Source organism: Syngnathoides biaculeatus, chromosome 1 (assembly GCF_019802595.1).
Source record: "Syngnathoides biaculeatus isolate LvHL_M chromosome 1, ASM1980259v1, whole genome shotgun sequence".
NCBI classification, from domain to species: Eukaryota; Metazoa; Chordata; class Actinopteri; order Syngnathiformes; family Syngnathidae; genus Syngnathoides; species Syngnathoides biaculeatus.
This window is the reverse complement of record NC_084640.1, coordinates 3,871,192-3,885,752: the sequence shown is the minus strand read 5'-3', so window position 1 is coordinate 3,885,752 and position 14,561 is coordinate 3,871,192. Positions and strand designations below refer to the sequence as shown.

At 39.8% G+C, this 14,561-nt stretch overlaps 1 protein-coding gene across 15 annotated transcripts in view; it reads left to right on the top strand.

Annotated features, from left to right (window-relative positions):
- gabbr1b (gamma-aminobutyric acid (GABA) B receptor, 1b) overlaps positions 1-14,561 on the top strand; it is a 326,457-nt gene that overhangs the window by 267,266 nt on the left and 44,630 nt on the right. For all 15 annotated transcript variants that reach the window (XR_009796880.1, XM_061833538.1, XM_061833452.1 and 12 more), the window contains 4 exons: positions 2,966-3,082; positions 5,234-5,341; positions 6,440-6,533; positions 12,071-12,198. Coding sequence is in view for 14 of the 15 variants with exons in the window: in XM_061833538.1 (XP_061689522.1) it covers positions 2,966-3,082; positions 5,234-5,341; positions 6,440-6,533; positions 12,071-12,198 (447 nt within the window). In the remaining variant the exon portion in view is untranslated. The remainder of the gene's footprint in view (positions 1-2,965; positions 3,083-5,233; positions 5,342-6,439; positions 6,534-12,070; positions 12,199-14,561) is intronic.

Here is a 14,561-nt window from a genome sequence, read left to right as displayed (position 1 = left end):
TGTACAACTCCACACGGGTGGAAAAAACTCCAGTGAAATTGCCTAGCAGCTTGGTGAGAAAAGGTCCACTGTTGGAGCAATCATAAGAAAATGGAAGAAGCTAAACATGATGGTCAGTCTCAATCGGAGTGGAGCCCCATGCAAGATATCACCTCCGGGGTCTCAATGTTCCTTAGAAAGGTGGGGAATCAGGCCAGGACTACACGACGGGACTTGGTCAATGACCTGAAAAGAGCTGGGACCACCGTTTCCAAGGTGACTGTTGGTCATACACTAAGACATCATGTTTTGAAATCATGCATGGCACGGAAGGTTCCCCTGCTTAAACCAGCACATGTCAAGGACAGTCTTAAGTTTGCCAATGACCATTTGGATGATACAGAGGAGTCATGGGAAAAGTTTTGTGGTCAGATGAAACCAAAATAGAACTTTTTGGTCATAATTCCACTAACAGTGTTTGGAGAAAGATGAATGATGAGTTCCATCCCAAGAACACCATACCTCCTGTGAAGCATGGGGGGTGGTAGCATCATACTTTGGGATTGTTTTTCTGCACATGGGACACGACGACTGCACTGTATTAAGGAGAGAATGGCCGCATGTATTGTAAGATTTGGGGGAACAACCTCTTTCCCTCAGTTAGAGTATTGAAGATGGATCAACATGACAACGACCCAAAGCACACAGCCAGGAAAACCACGGTGTGGCTCTGTAAGAAGCATATCAAGGTTCTGGCGTGGCCTAGCCAGTCTCCAGACCTAAACCCAATAGAAAATCTTTGGAGGGAGCTGAAACTCTGTGTTTCTCAGCGACAGCCCAGAAACCTGTCTGATCTAGAGTACATCTGTGTGGAGGAGTGGGCCTAAATCCCTCCTGCAGTGTGTGCAAACCTGGTGAACAACTATAGGAAACGTTTGACATCTGTAATTGCAAACAAAGGCTACTATACCAAATATTAACATTGTTTTTCTTAGGTGCTCAAATACTTACTTTCAGCTGTATCACACAAATAAATTGTTAAAAAAAATCATACATTGTGGTTACTGGATTTTTCTTTTCAGATTATATCTCTCTCACGGTGGACATGCGCCGATGATGACAATTTCAGACTTGACCAGACCAGAGCTTGCAATATACCAGGGTGTTCAAATACTTATTTTCGTCACTGTATAAATTCCATTCATGTTATTTTTATTGTCAACTTACTGTTTAGTTTTTGATATTATACTAAGGACCCTGGACAGAGATGTATGGATAATTTACACAGAGAGGTTAAGTTATGCTATTCTTTAACGATGGGAACACGTGCTGGCTCGGCCGATGGCAATCACGTAGGAAAAAAAAAAACAGTTGAAAATTAAACAAAGCTCACTTGTCACTGTACATTGCATTCTTGCTTTGTAATCAACACTAATGTCTGAGTAGAGACTTTACACTGCTTTTTGACGTCACTCCTCAATTTTATGGTTCAATTTGAATTCTCCTCTTTGCTAACAGTCGTGCTCTTCTGTGATCGCATCACATCACACACACACACACACACATCAAGCAAAGGCTAAATATACCTGCAGTTAATCCTGTCGATGCTCACGAAAATGAAGTCACATGAAATACCAGAATTCTGACGTGATGGACGATGATGATGCAACCTACATTCTGTGCACTTATTAAGGTTTTTTTTTTCTTGGACTTTTGGTTGTACGCCTTTAGAATGTTTGAAATTCGACAGACAGCTGTACTTGTCTACTTCTAACAATACGATATCATCAAGACACTTGTAAGTGAATCTCATCATCCAGTTAGTTTAATGTAGGGTTGATTACAAGGAGCCCTCAGTCTACGACTGAGATCCGTTCCTCCAGTAGGAACTTAACTCGAATTTCAATTCCACCATTAAAGTCAGAATTTACATCAAAATACTTTGAATAAAAAAAAAAACAAATACAGTACATTGAAACAAACAAGATGATGTACTTAACGACTCCTGGGAGGTGAATGGAGAAGAGGAAGGGGAGGCTGTGCTTAGCTATTGCGAAAGAACTTCGTCCTCAATCCTCTCCATACTAACAAGTATCAAAGAACCTTGTTTTGTGATCATTATATCCGACATAGGAATGGAACCCTTCACATGCGCTAAAATACAGGCTTTGGCTAAAATAACTTACCACGGTCGACCGACTAAAGCCTTGGTGGTGTTGGTGTCTCCTTTCTCCAATCTTTTTATGGTCTTAAGATTTGTTTCATGGTAGTGGATTTTCCTTTTGCTGCAGAAGCATTGCTAAAAGACAGAGCTTTCTTCTTTGGGGCCATAATGTCTAAAAATGAGGGCAAAAAATGCGACGTCGCTCCCAGCGCACAAACACGGACAAGTATTAACCAGGCAAAACGGGGGACGGGGGACGAGCATTGTAAAGTTGAAACGTCTTAGGTCGAGACAGTCTTAACCCGAGGACTCCCTGTGTTTGATTTATTTTTGTAAATATTCAAGGATTTATTCAACTGTTCAAGTTCAGAAGAATGTATTTTTAATGCATTGTTAATGTGTGGTGCATTAGTAGACTCCTCAGCTACCTTAAGAAATAGCCTTTACTTGAAGTGAAAGTGACCTCAATGTTTTTGTTGGTGCCACAGCTGTCCCCTGAGTCTGAGAAGAGAACTCATGAAATTTTAAAATTACCCTCTCATGTAAGAAGATACAGTAATTACCTTCCCCATCTTCATTTCTTTCTTAATTGAAAGTCTTCCCTTGTGTTGCCCACTACCAGGGCAAAAGCAGAAACACAATGTCAGTGGCAAGCCAGACAGCCTCTGAGAAGACTCATTTCATTCTAAGGTTGCTTAAGAAAGTCTTTTCATCTGAGACAAGGCTGATGATGCCAAATGTGTGTGAAGCTGATTTGGTTAATTTGTTTGATATAGTAATTTAAAATTCTGAAGTCTTTCTTAATATCTTTGCTTCTGACAGTTTCGCCTGTGGCTGCTCGGTCTGGGTTTCAGTCTTGCATATGGCAGCATGTTCACCAAGATCTGGTGGGTCCATACCGTCTTCACCAAGAAGGATGATAAGAAGGATAAGAAGAAGGTAACTGTGAAAAGGAAGCTGTGGATTGGATTTACTGTATGTATGTGTCTCTGCTGAGCAGCAGGGTTCATTCAGCTTTATTTCATCGTCATCTCCTTCAAGGGCAAGCTCAGGGCAGAGATGATGTATCCCCCAATCAAGTGTTATCTTTTTACATTTACTCACCCCATGCTTTTACATTTGGCCCACTACTTGCCCTTGAGCGCTGTATAGCATCTACTGCATTTGTCATTCTGCCAAGTCAATGTATTTTTCAAACAAGTCCAAACAGCGGAAGGTCTCCCTTTTTCCCCACTTCTTCCGAGCGATTTCCTCGTATTTCTCATATCGTTTTCACTGTTGACAGGACATCTTAGTGGATGATCCTGCTGCGACGCGAGAGCAAGGCTTCTTCCAGCAGAGAGATGAAGCACCATACTGAATATTTATGAGAAGCCTTAGCTATAGAAAGCCAATTAAGAGGGTTTGTCGTATTACTCAGCTGAGACAAAACTGAGGAAGTTTAATATACTTAATTCTCACACTCCCAGTGCTGTAACCACTCATCTCATAGCGTGAAAGGCTAACTGCTTCAAGATTCTATTAAAAAATCACCAGCAACCTTGTTTTCTGGCACTGAAATATAAAGACTTTGAGTAACATCCTCTTAACTGTTGTATCATGTTTACAATACCATGCCACAGCAAACAGCGACTTTTTCACAGCCAGCATTGGGAGTAACTAATTACTTGTAAGATGATTACAAAATTGATGTAACTGGAATTGATTGCATCACTGGGAGAAAATGTCTAATTAAATGACATTTCCTGTTAGAAATGTCGATGCTCACAACATTAGTTACAGTTGAAAATAGGCCACAAAAGATTCTATTTGTTTACACATCACCTCCTCGCCCTGAAGCCGATGTTTGTCATCGAGGATCTCTGGGCAAGTGCGATTCTGCTGTTGTTTCAAACATGACGTATTTGATCAAATATTTAATAGAAGTGCCATCTTGTGCTGCAATCCATTAGTTTATCTGAGATTTTAAAAAGGTTGGACTCAAAGTTATACTTTTGAATACAAAATGCATTGACTTTTGAACAGTTTCATCTTTCAAAGAGAGGTTTACGGAGGTAAACATGTGGCGGCAATACTCTTTCATGTCCGGAGGCTAAAAAATTTTCCCACTCATAGTTAATGAATGCAAGCTTGTGTAAAACCAAAGGTCATTTATTTAAATATTGGTATTTGCATTGAAAAAATCTGAGTGGGTCCATCACTATGTGGGATTTATTCCTGATTGAGAACAGATCCACCAACGAAGTATTTATATGTGTCTAGACTTTTATCCACTTTCAAACTTTGCAGTGTAAATCGTGACGACTTACTCACCACATATTTGTGTATATCCAGTTGTCCAAGACAAGCGGAAGTGAATTAACAGTCCACTTTCATATCAACGAAAACATCGACTTCGGCATTAAATATGGATCTTCTAGGCCAAGTGTCTCTAATTTTTCCATGTATCTTCATTTATTATCACCTCTTAAATGTTTAACGGTATCAGACAAAACTCTGGATGTCTTGCTATGAGACGTATTTTCGTTTCATCTCAATGGAATTAACTTAGAACAATGCTTTGTTAAACTGGCAATATGGTGCACGAGCTCTATAGGTGGAGTTGCTGGATGTTACCTGGTTGAAATGCTTAACCCCTTCATGCATTCATAAATTAACGCTGTTAGTAGCTGTGATTGTGTACGTGAATATATCATTATGTCTCAACATAGGTTCACAATCCACTGATACCCTCACCTGCATAACCAGAGACCTTCGTCGTGTTAAGTAATACAAAAAATCAAAAGTCGCTTTTTTATATTGGACCTGGTCCGACAAAATTATTCTCCTGTTAATCATAAAAACAGCAACAACTGCTTTCTCTGAATAAGGCAGTCTGTTGTGCATTCCCATTTGTATGTCCTTTTGTGTCATTGCTGTCACGGCCCCGTGCTTTGAGAGCACATTGTATTGGACTCAGTTAGTGATGGATCACTGTTTCTGGAACAGCTCTTGCGAGTCTGTTTTTTTGGCTTCATCAAACCCTCTTTCATAATATTAGAGAAAGAGAGAGGATTTGTGACTTTTCCTGACCCCGCTGTACCTCTGCAGCACCTGGAGCCATGGAAGCTCTACGCTACTGTTGGCATCCTGCTTGGCCTCGACATCTTGTCTCTCATGATCTGGCAGATTGTGGATCCTTTACATATCACAGTGGAGGTATGATTATCCAGTCATATTGCAATCCTCTTTATATGTGAGTAAACAATAACGACGGTTTGACAGTCTTTTTTTTTTTTTTTTTTTGTATTTTAAAACCTGCTGTAAAAGTCTTTATTGTGTATGGCTGTCAAACTCAAGGCCCATGGGATCCATCCTGCTATATTTAATTAATTATTAATAATATGAAACGATTATATATTTGTATGGATTAATATGGATCTTAATGGCCCTCGGAGAGAAACCATAACTAAGATTCACTATAACTGAGTTCTTGTTGTGAAAATAATCATGAACAAAAGCTATTTGGAAATCAACTATTTTACTTTTATTTGCTGATTTTATGGTCAGTCATTCTCATATATTGTAGCCAGAAGAAACAAATATTTACTTTTTATAGTTTATGTTTTATGTTTTAAAAGCTGCGTCTAATAGATTGAGGCACAGAAGGATAAATCATTTATGATATCGCCATATTAGTTTATCTCTAAAATCATCTAAATTCAGCAATGCATTTGTAAATTATTAATACTATAGTAAGCTGGGATAGGCTCCAGCATTCCCCGCGACTCTCGTGAGGATAAGCGGCAAAGAAAATGGATGGATGGATAATACTATAGTATAGTACTATGTATATACAGTATACTGTACATATTATTTTTGCTGTATACTGTAAGTAAATGTCAACATTGGAAAAAAATCGGATATTTACAAACTAAAACTAAATGGGAAGAGAATAGTACAAAAATATTTTGTTTTGTTTTTCTGAGCAATAGCTCTTTACATTATGACAGGTACCTTCGATATGATGGTGAGAATTATGATAAAGATCCTTCTCACATGGACGTTAAAGCAACATACAGCACCAGAAGCTGCCATCTCTCTGGCTCAAGAGAGAGAAACCTGCCATATAGTCACTTTATTGGGTTGTATTTCAATTGAATTGTTGTAATTAATAATAGATATTATTGTTGTAGTAGTATATTTCATTTCTTCTTTCTAGAGTTGTATCAATACTCTATCATTTATTGTATTGGCAGAAATATACAATATTCACATGTGCATTTCTCTGTATTGATATTGCTTGCATGTACAAAGAAATTCACCCGAGAATCCCCAAAAGGAGACCTGGACGTTTTAATCCAACCATTATTGGAGCACTGCAGCTCGGAAAAAATGAACACCTGGCTGGGTAAGTTCATTAGTCGATGATCCCAACACTTGCTTGGTTTAACGAAACTAAAACTGAAGTTCTGTTGAGTTTTAGTTCAGCAACAATCATTCAATTTTAGTCCAACAAAATTGCCCCACCCTCGTAATCAAACACAGATCCCATGTTGTGGTTCTGAACCCAAATCAAAGGTAGGAAGGTCAAAACCTTTTGGGCAAGTAGGTTGAGCAATCAAATGATAAAAATTCTTTCAAATATATCAACTTATGTACTGTACAAATTTGCATGGATAATACTGATATTATTTGAATTTACAATTAGAAGGTACTGGGAGGGAGGGAAATTCAAAGTATATCATTAGTAGAACTAATTGGGCTTCTAAATTCCATTGAAGTTGCTTAATTATTGTATTAACTTCTTTACAGATAGACAACACTCCTATACTTAAAACATCAGTACCTCTACCGCCTCATTCTTGCTACTTTGTGAAAATGTGGGTGTAAGGATTTATTCAGTCCCTCCTGAGAGTCTAAAATTAAAATTATCAGTTCTCAATACTATAATTGCATATTGGTTTGCAATTTAGGGAGAGGGTTGTGTCATTGCCATGGCAACCACTGATCCCCTATTTTGTCTACAGTTGAAAATTTTTTTACACAATATAAAAATCCTTTTTTCCCCTCCCTGTTAAAAGTCAAGTTTACATAAAATAAGATGACCATGCTTTTACAACATTTTGGGAAAAAAACAGATGGTGATACTTCTTTGGTACCTTCTGATGTTTAAGTGAATTAGAGACACACATGCAGGTGTATTTGAAGTAGGCACAACTGCGTTTTTGTGTAACAACAGAGGAAAGGCCAACAAATAAGCCAAGATATCAGGAAGATAATTGTGGGCTTGCACAAATCTGGTTCATCTGTGGTTTTATTTTCCAGATTCCTGAAAGTGTCACTTTTATATGTTTAAGCACTTATATGTAATGTCCACCTATCGTACCATTCACAAAGGAGATAGTTTCCATGTCCCAGAAATGAACATGCTTCAGTCTGAAATGTGCGTATCAACGCAAAATCAAAAGAAAAAGACTTAGTGAAGATGGGAGCTGAAGAAGTTAAGAGTGTCATTATCCACTGTACTGTATCCAGGTGGGACTCTGCAAGGAAGAAGCTATTATTCCAAAAGAAACAAAAAGACCGATTATAGTTTTCAAATGCACTGAGGTTTGAATATCTTCATTTTTGTAGATTTGTCCTGTGGTCTGATGAAACAAAAATTTGAAATGTATGGCTATAATGACCGTTGTTATGTTTAGAGAAGAAAGGATGCTAGCAAGCCTGAGAACATCACCCCAAATGTATAATAAGGGGGAGAAAGGATATACAAATGTATTTCATGTAACCTTCCTTCTTTGAACCTTTTAACGAACACTGCCAAAAATCTAAAAAAATTACGTTACAAAGGAAAGGGATACTGTGGGTTCTGTGAACATGGGGATTCTAATAAAAAAGTGAAATGTGTAATTTTCTTTTTTCTTTTAATTCTTGTGGTATTTGATTAAAGCTGTTGCACTAATTGGACTAGGGAACCACTGCGTGAATCTGTTATAATAATTGCACTGTTTCTATGTAGATGTCTTTGTGAACACAGATGGCAAAAGTATTGGCTCTGAAATGGGTCTTCATTATTAATTTTGCAGACTTCTTTCAATCCAGGGGATTCTCACAACATGGTCTAGTTTATTCATAAATCAATGATGAGCTCAAGCCTTATTTCGTTATGGTGGTCCTTTAGGGAACAGTACAATGCCAGGATAAAATAAATGTTATAGTATTTCATGTGTGTCCTCCCATAAGACTTACAAAATTAAAATGATTATGTCCAACATGGGCGGCATGGTAGATGAGCTGGTAAAGCGTTGGCGTCACAGTTCTGAGGTCCCGGGTTCAATCCCGGACCTGCCTGTGTGGAGTTTGCATGTTCTCCTCGTCCATGCGTGGGTTTTTTCCGAGCCCTCCAGTTTCCTCCCATATCTTAAAGATATGCATTGATTGGACACTCTAAATTGCCCCTAGGTGTGATTGTGAGTGCGACTGTTGTCTGTCTCCGTGTTCTGTGATTGGCTGGCAACCACTTCAGGGTGTACCCTGCCTCCTGTGGAATGACAGCTGGGATAGGCTCCAGCACTCCCTGTGACCCTTTTGAGGATAAGCGGCTCAGAAAATGGATGGATGGATAATTTTAAATGGTGGTTTTTATTTCAAGCAACATTAATTGAACACTCTAAATTGCCCACAGGTGTGACAGTGAGTGTGGCTGTTTGTCTCGATGTGCCCTGCATTTGGCTGGAAACCATTTCAGGGTGTAACCTGCCTCCTACCCGATGACAGCTGGGATTTGCTCCAGCACTCCCGTGACCCTCATGAGGATAAGTGGCTCAGAAAATGGATGGATGGATACTTCTCCTTGTACAGTTCCAAAATAATCATCCAATCAATGAAAGATTCATATTATTTATTATTGAACATGTCAGAGAAGACAGTCGTACGTTTTAACGGATACATTTTGACTGACGTGTTTTAGTTGCTGCATCCCTGTCTAGAAAATATTTTATTTTTAGTTTAAAATCGCTCACTTTAATAACTACCCCTTGCCACAGCTATGTCGCTGGCACGATCTCTGTTGCTTTCATCATCGGTGCCATAAATCCCAACAGATTCACTTAAGCTGCTGCAATTGCAGCTAGCCTTCTCCTACTTACCTTCCTGGCTACCAAGTCAGGCAAGCTTCACGCTGTGTTGGATGAACTTTCTCCCATTAAATCTCCCCCCAGTGATTGTCCTTTTGCACTTCTCTTGTGCTGCTTCCATGTTGTCTGTGCTGCTCATTGGAGAGCTCAGTGAAACACAAGCTTCCTTCAGCGCAGCAATTTTTTTTTAACTATGGAGTTGTCAGTGAAGCTTCAATGCATGCAGGGACAGAATTGATATACACTAAGTCAAAGTGACAGCGGACATAAACAAAACCATTGCAGTACTTCTCAGAATAAAATCCGTACTTAGTCTCGTTTTGATGCAAATGCAAAGATTGTTATTCCAAATGTGTCACGAACGGGGCACGAGGGCGGACCCAAATGCACGACTCCAGAGACACGCAGACGGTGCAGACGAAACCTTTATTCAGTCCAAGGTCAGTGTTCAGGTAAGCAGTCCAAACCAGGCAGAAGTTATAGTACGCCAGGCTTACGTGGGTGGTGAGTGGACAGGCGTGGGTCGGTGCACGGAGAACAGAAGTCAGGCAAGCAGGAGTGCGGGAACGAGGCATCAAGGACGACGATCTAGCGGAGGACAAGTCGTCCCCCAAGTCCTATCTATACTGGGCGTCATCAACTGTAACACGGTGCAGGTGTGCTCTGACTAATTGGCTGGCCAAGCCCAGCCTGGGCAGGAAACCAGGAGCATGACAAAATGTGGCTTTTCATTACGATTCAAGAATCAATCTGAATAGCGAATCAGGTTTCTGAGCACTAAAGTCGTGCTCCAATACTATTAATTTTTCTTTTCCTTTCGGCTTGTCCTGTTAGAGGTTGCCAAAGCGTGTTATCTTTTTCCATCGAAGCCTATCTCATGCATCTTCTTCTTTAACACCCACTGTCCTCATGTCCTCCCTCACAACATCCATCAACTTTATCTTTGGTCTTCCTCTCGCTCTTTAGCCTGGCAGCTCCATCCTCAACACCCTTCTAACAATATACTCACTCTCTCGTCTCTGAACATGTCCAAACCATCCAAGTCTGCTCTCTCTAACCTTGTCTCCAAAACATCCAACTTTGGCTGTCCCTCTAAAGAGCTCGTTTTTAATCCTATCTAACCTGTTCACTCCAAGCGAGAACCTCAGCATCTTCATTTCTGCTACCTCCAGTTCTACTTCTTGTTGTTTCTTCAGTGCCACCATCTCACCACTGTTTTATAAACTTTGACCTTCATCCTAGCAGAGACTCTTTTGCCGCATAGAACAGCAGAGACCTTCCGCCACCTGTTCCACCCCGCTTGGACCAGTTTCTTCACTTCTTCACCACACTCTCCATTGCTCTCCATTGTTGACCCCAAGTATTTGAAGTCATTCACCCTCTCTATCTCTTCTCCCTGAAGCTTCACTCCTCCTCCTTCGCCCCTCACATTCATACACATATATTATATATATTTTACTTCGGCTAATCCTCATTCCTCTCCTTTCCAGTCCGTGCCTCCATCTTTCTAATTGTTTCTCCGCCTGCTCCCTCCTTTCACTGCAGCTCACAATATCATCTGCGAATATCATAGTCCAAGGGGATTCAAGTCTAACCTCATCTGTCAGCCTATCCATTACTACTGCAAACAGGAAGGGGCTCAGCGCGGATCACCTTAAATTCTTCTGACACACCACCGCTGTTCTGCTGCACTCATACATGTCCTGTACTATTCTAACAGATTCCTCCGCCACACTAGACTTGCGCATGCAGTACCACAGTTCCTCTCTTGGTACTCTGTCATAGGCTTTCTCTAGGTCTACAAAGACACAATGTAGCTCCTTCTGACCTTCTTTGTACATTTCCACGAGCATCCTCAAGGAAAATAATGCATCTGTGGTACTCTTTCTCAGAATGAAACCATACTGTTGCTCGCAGATACTTACTTCTGTCCTAAGTCTAGCCTCCACTACTATTTCCCATAACTTCATTGTGTGGCTCATCATCTTTATTCCTCTATAGTTTGTACAGCTCTGAACATCGCCTTTGTTCTTAAAAATGGGGACTAGCACACTTTTCCACCATTCTTCTGCCATCTTCTCTCCTAGTATTCTATTGAATAAGTTGGTCAAAAACTCCACAGTCACCTCTCCCAATTGCTTCCATACCTCCACTGGTATGTTATCAGGATCATTCTATCATTTTTCATTCTGTTCAGTGCATTTCTACCTTCCCCCTTTACTAATCATTGCTACTTCCTGGTCATTCACGCTTGCCTCTTCGACTCTACCTTCTCTCCCATTCTCTTCATTAACTTCTCAAAGTACTCTTTCCATCTAAATCTACATCTACTACATCTACTGGCACCAGTCAATATATTTCCATCGCTATCCTTAATCACCTTTACTTGCTGCACATTCTTCCCATCTCTATTCCTCTATCTGGCCAACCTGTAGAGATTCTTTTCTCCTTCTTTCGTATCCAACCTGGTGTACATGTCATCATATCCCTCTTTTTTTAGCCTTCGCCACCTCTAATTTTGCCCTACGTCGCATCTCACTGTATTCCTTCTGCCTCTCTTTAGTCCTCTCCATGTCCCACTTCTTCTTCATTAATGTCTTTCCTTGGATGACTTCCTGTATTTTGAGGTTCCACCACCAAGTCTCCTTCTCCCCTTTCCTACCAGAAGGCACCCTAAGTACTATCCTGCCTGCCTCTCTGAGTATCTTGGCAGTAGAATTCCAGTGCTCCAATACCATTATAATATGTACTGTAAACCTTCAGCACTGTGTTTTGTGTGTGAGTGACCTTTCTCAACCTTTCTCTGCAGGTGTGGTGTACGGTTACAAAGGCTTACTGCTGCTGCTCGGGATATTCCTGGCTTATGAGACCAAGTCTATCTCCACGGAGAAAATCAACGACCACCGAGCTGTGGGCATGGCCATCTATAATGTTGCCGTGAGTTGGACAAACGTGCTGTATTTCACCTTTGGAAATAGTTGTCTGTTAATGATGAACTAACTTGAAAACTAATCTCAGTGACCACTTCTTTCTGAGAATATCTTGTTTTATACCTTGCAATGGTGAGGTACTGTTGAGTAGTTGCCACGTCATTAGTCTCATGACGTCAAAAAGAGAAGAGCATGATGAGATAAGGAGGACTATTTCATCCTTCAGACTTTATCTCCCAAAAATTGAATATATAACATGAAAAAGTTTATTTCCATAATTCCATTCAAAAAGTTTAACTTTCATCCATTATAGATTCAGGGACCACAATTTAAACAATTTCAACTACTTTGTTATTTTCTCCTCCTACATTGGCTCAGGCTCAGAAGTGGCTTGAGGAGAGGAATCCAACAGTTTTAGTCCATCTCCCGAATGCATCCAAATGCAGTGGATTTGAAGCTGTGACTCCTGCGCCATTTCACTCTCTGAATTTCTGTTACATTCTTGAATCTTCTCTGTTTGATAATCTGCTGAAACTCACGGTCATCACTTTTTCTGGTCCATCTTCTCCTGCCACATTTTGTCATTGTCTGCTTTCCATTGATATGCTTGGACATATAATTCTGTGAACAGACACCCTTCTTAGTAATGAACCTATGTGGTCTACCCATGCTATGGAGGGTACCAATGATGTTCTTCTGGCCAGTCAAGTCTGCAGTCTTCCTCATGTTGAGGACAACTGAGACAATTGAACACGCTGAAGTAATTTAATGAGATGAATGGAAAACTGCAGGTGCTTTGAATTTAGTAGTTAGTGTGTGACAGTTCTGAAACATTTATGGCCACCAAAATCTGGGCTGATTTCTTCACAGTATTCACATTTTTTGAGTTCCTGATTTTGAGGCTGAGGAGGAAGCCCAAATCATGTAAAAATAAGCAGATAAATGCTTGAAATAGTTACAGTAAAATTATGGGCCCTGAATATATAATCATTGACAGTTAACTTTTTTAATGGAACTATAATATTAAATAAACTTTGATGACATTCATTTTTTAAAGGGTTTGTAATTAAACTAGGAAATGTGTTGGATGATTCATGGATGGATCACAAATTGTTGTGAATTTTGCATTTAAACTCCTAGTTAGAAAAGGAAGTTGTGGAAAAAAAGTACTGAAAAGTTGTGCAGTTTGACATGGTTTCAAAAGTTTTGAGAAAGTAAATTTAACTTCACCTGTAAAGGTTATAGTGCATTTTAGATTCATACTGAAATTCCATGCAAAATCTGAATCTCCCTAACTTTTATGAGTAGTTCACATGGCCGCACTTAGAGCTGTTGGCAGTCAGGCTAATATGTTTGTCAGTCAGTCGCTTGTCAGATCTGCTTAACTCTGCAGACTTGGTCTTTCACTTCCAATCTTTGATCAATGTATCCTCCCTCATCATACATGGCAACTTTATCTTTCGCTAAATTTCACACTCCCTGAGGAAGCTGCATTGTCCTTCAACGCAAAGCCCACCTCTAACTCACATTTGTAAATCTCATGTAAGGTGCTTAATGTGTTGCATGCACTTGAACTTGCGATGTGACAATGAGGAATCATCCGTGTTGGTAGGGATAAGCTTTTGTCATGTGAATATTTACCTTCCTTGATCATATCTACATCATCCAGAAAATGTATCAAAAATTATCGATGGGCATGTGACAAAATGTACTTTATTTACAACAGAGGAAAAAAAAAGTACCGTATTTTCTGCACTATATAAGGCTCACCGCATTATAAAGCACACCTCCTATGAATGGCCTATTTTAAAACTCCATCCATATATAAGGTGGACCATATTATAACATACACCGTAATATAAGGCACATAGAATAGACACTACAGTAGAGGCTGGCGTTACAGTGAAGAGAATAAGTATTTGAACACCCTGCTAAATTGCAAATTCTCTCACCTAGAAATCATGGAGGGGTCTGAAATTTTCATTGTAGGTGCTTGTCCACTGTGAGAGAGATAATCTAAAAAGAAAAATCCAGAAATCACAATGTATGATTTTTTTAATGATTTATTTGTGTGATACAGCTGCAAATACGTATTTGAACACATGAGAAAAACAATGTTAATATTTGGTACAGTAGCCTTTGTTTGCAATTACAGAGGTCAAACGTTTCCGATAGTTGTTCATCAGCTAGAATTCTGACCCTCAAAGATCTGTTAGTCCCCCTTTAAAAGTCCACCTCCACTCCACGTATTATCCGGAATCAGATGCACCTGTGTGAGGTCGTTAACTGCATAAAGACACCTGTCCACCCCATACAATCAGTAAGACTCAAACTTGTAACATAGCCAAGACCAATGAGCTGTCCAAAGAC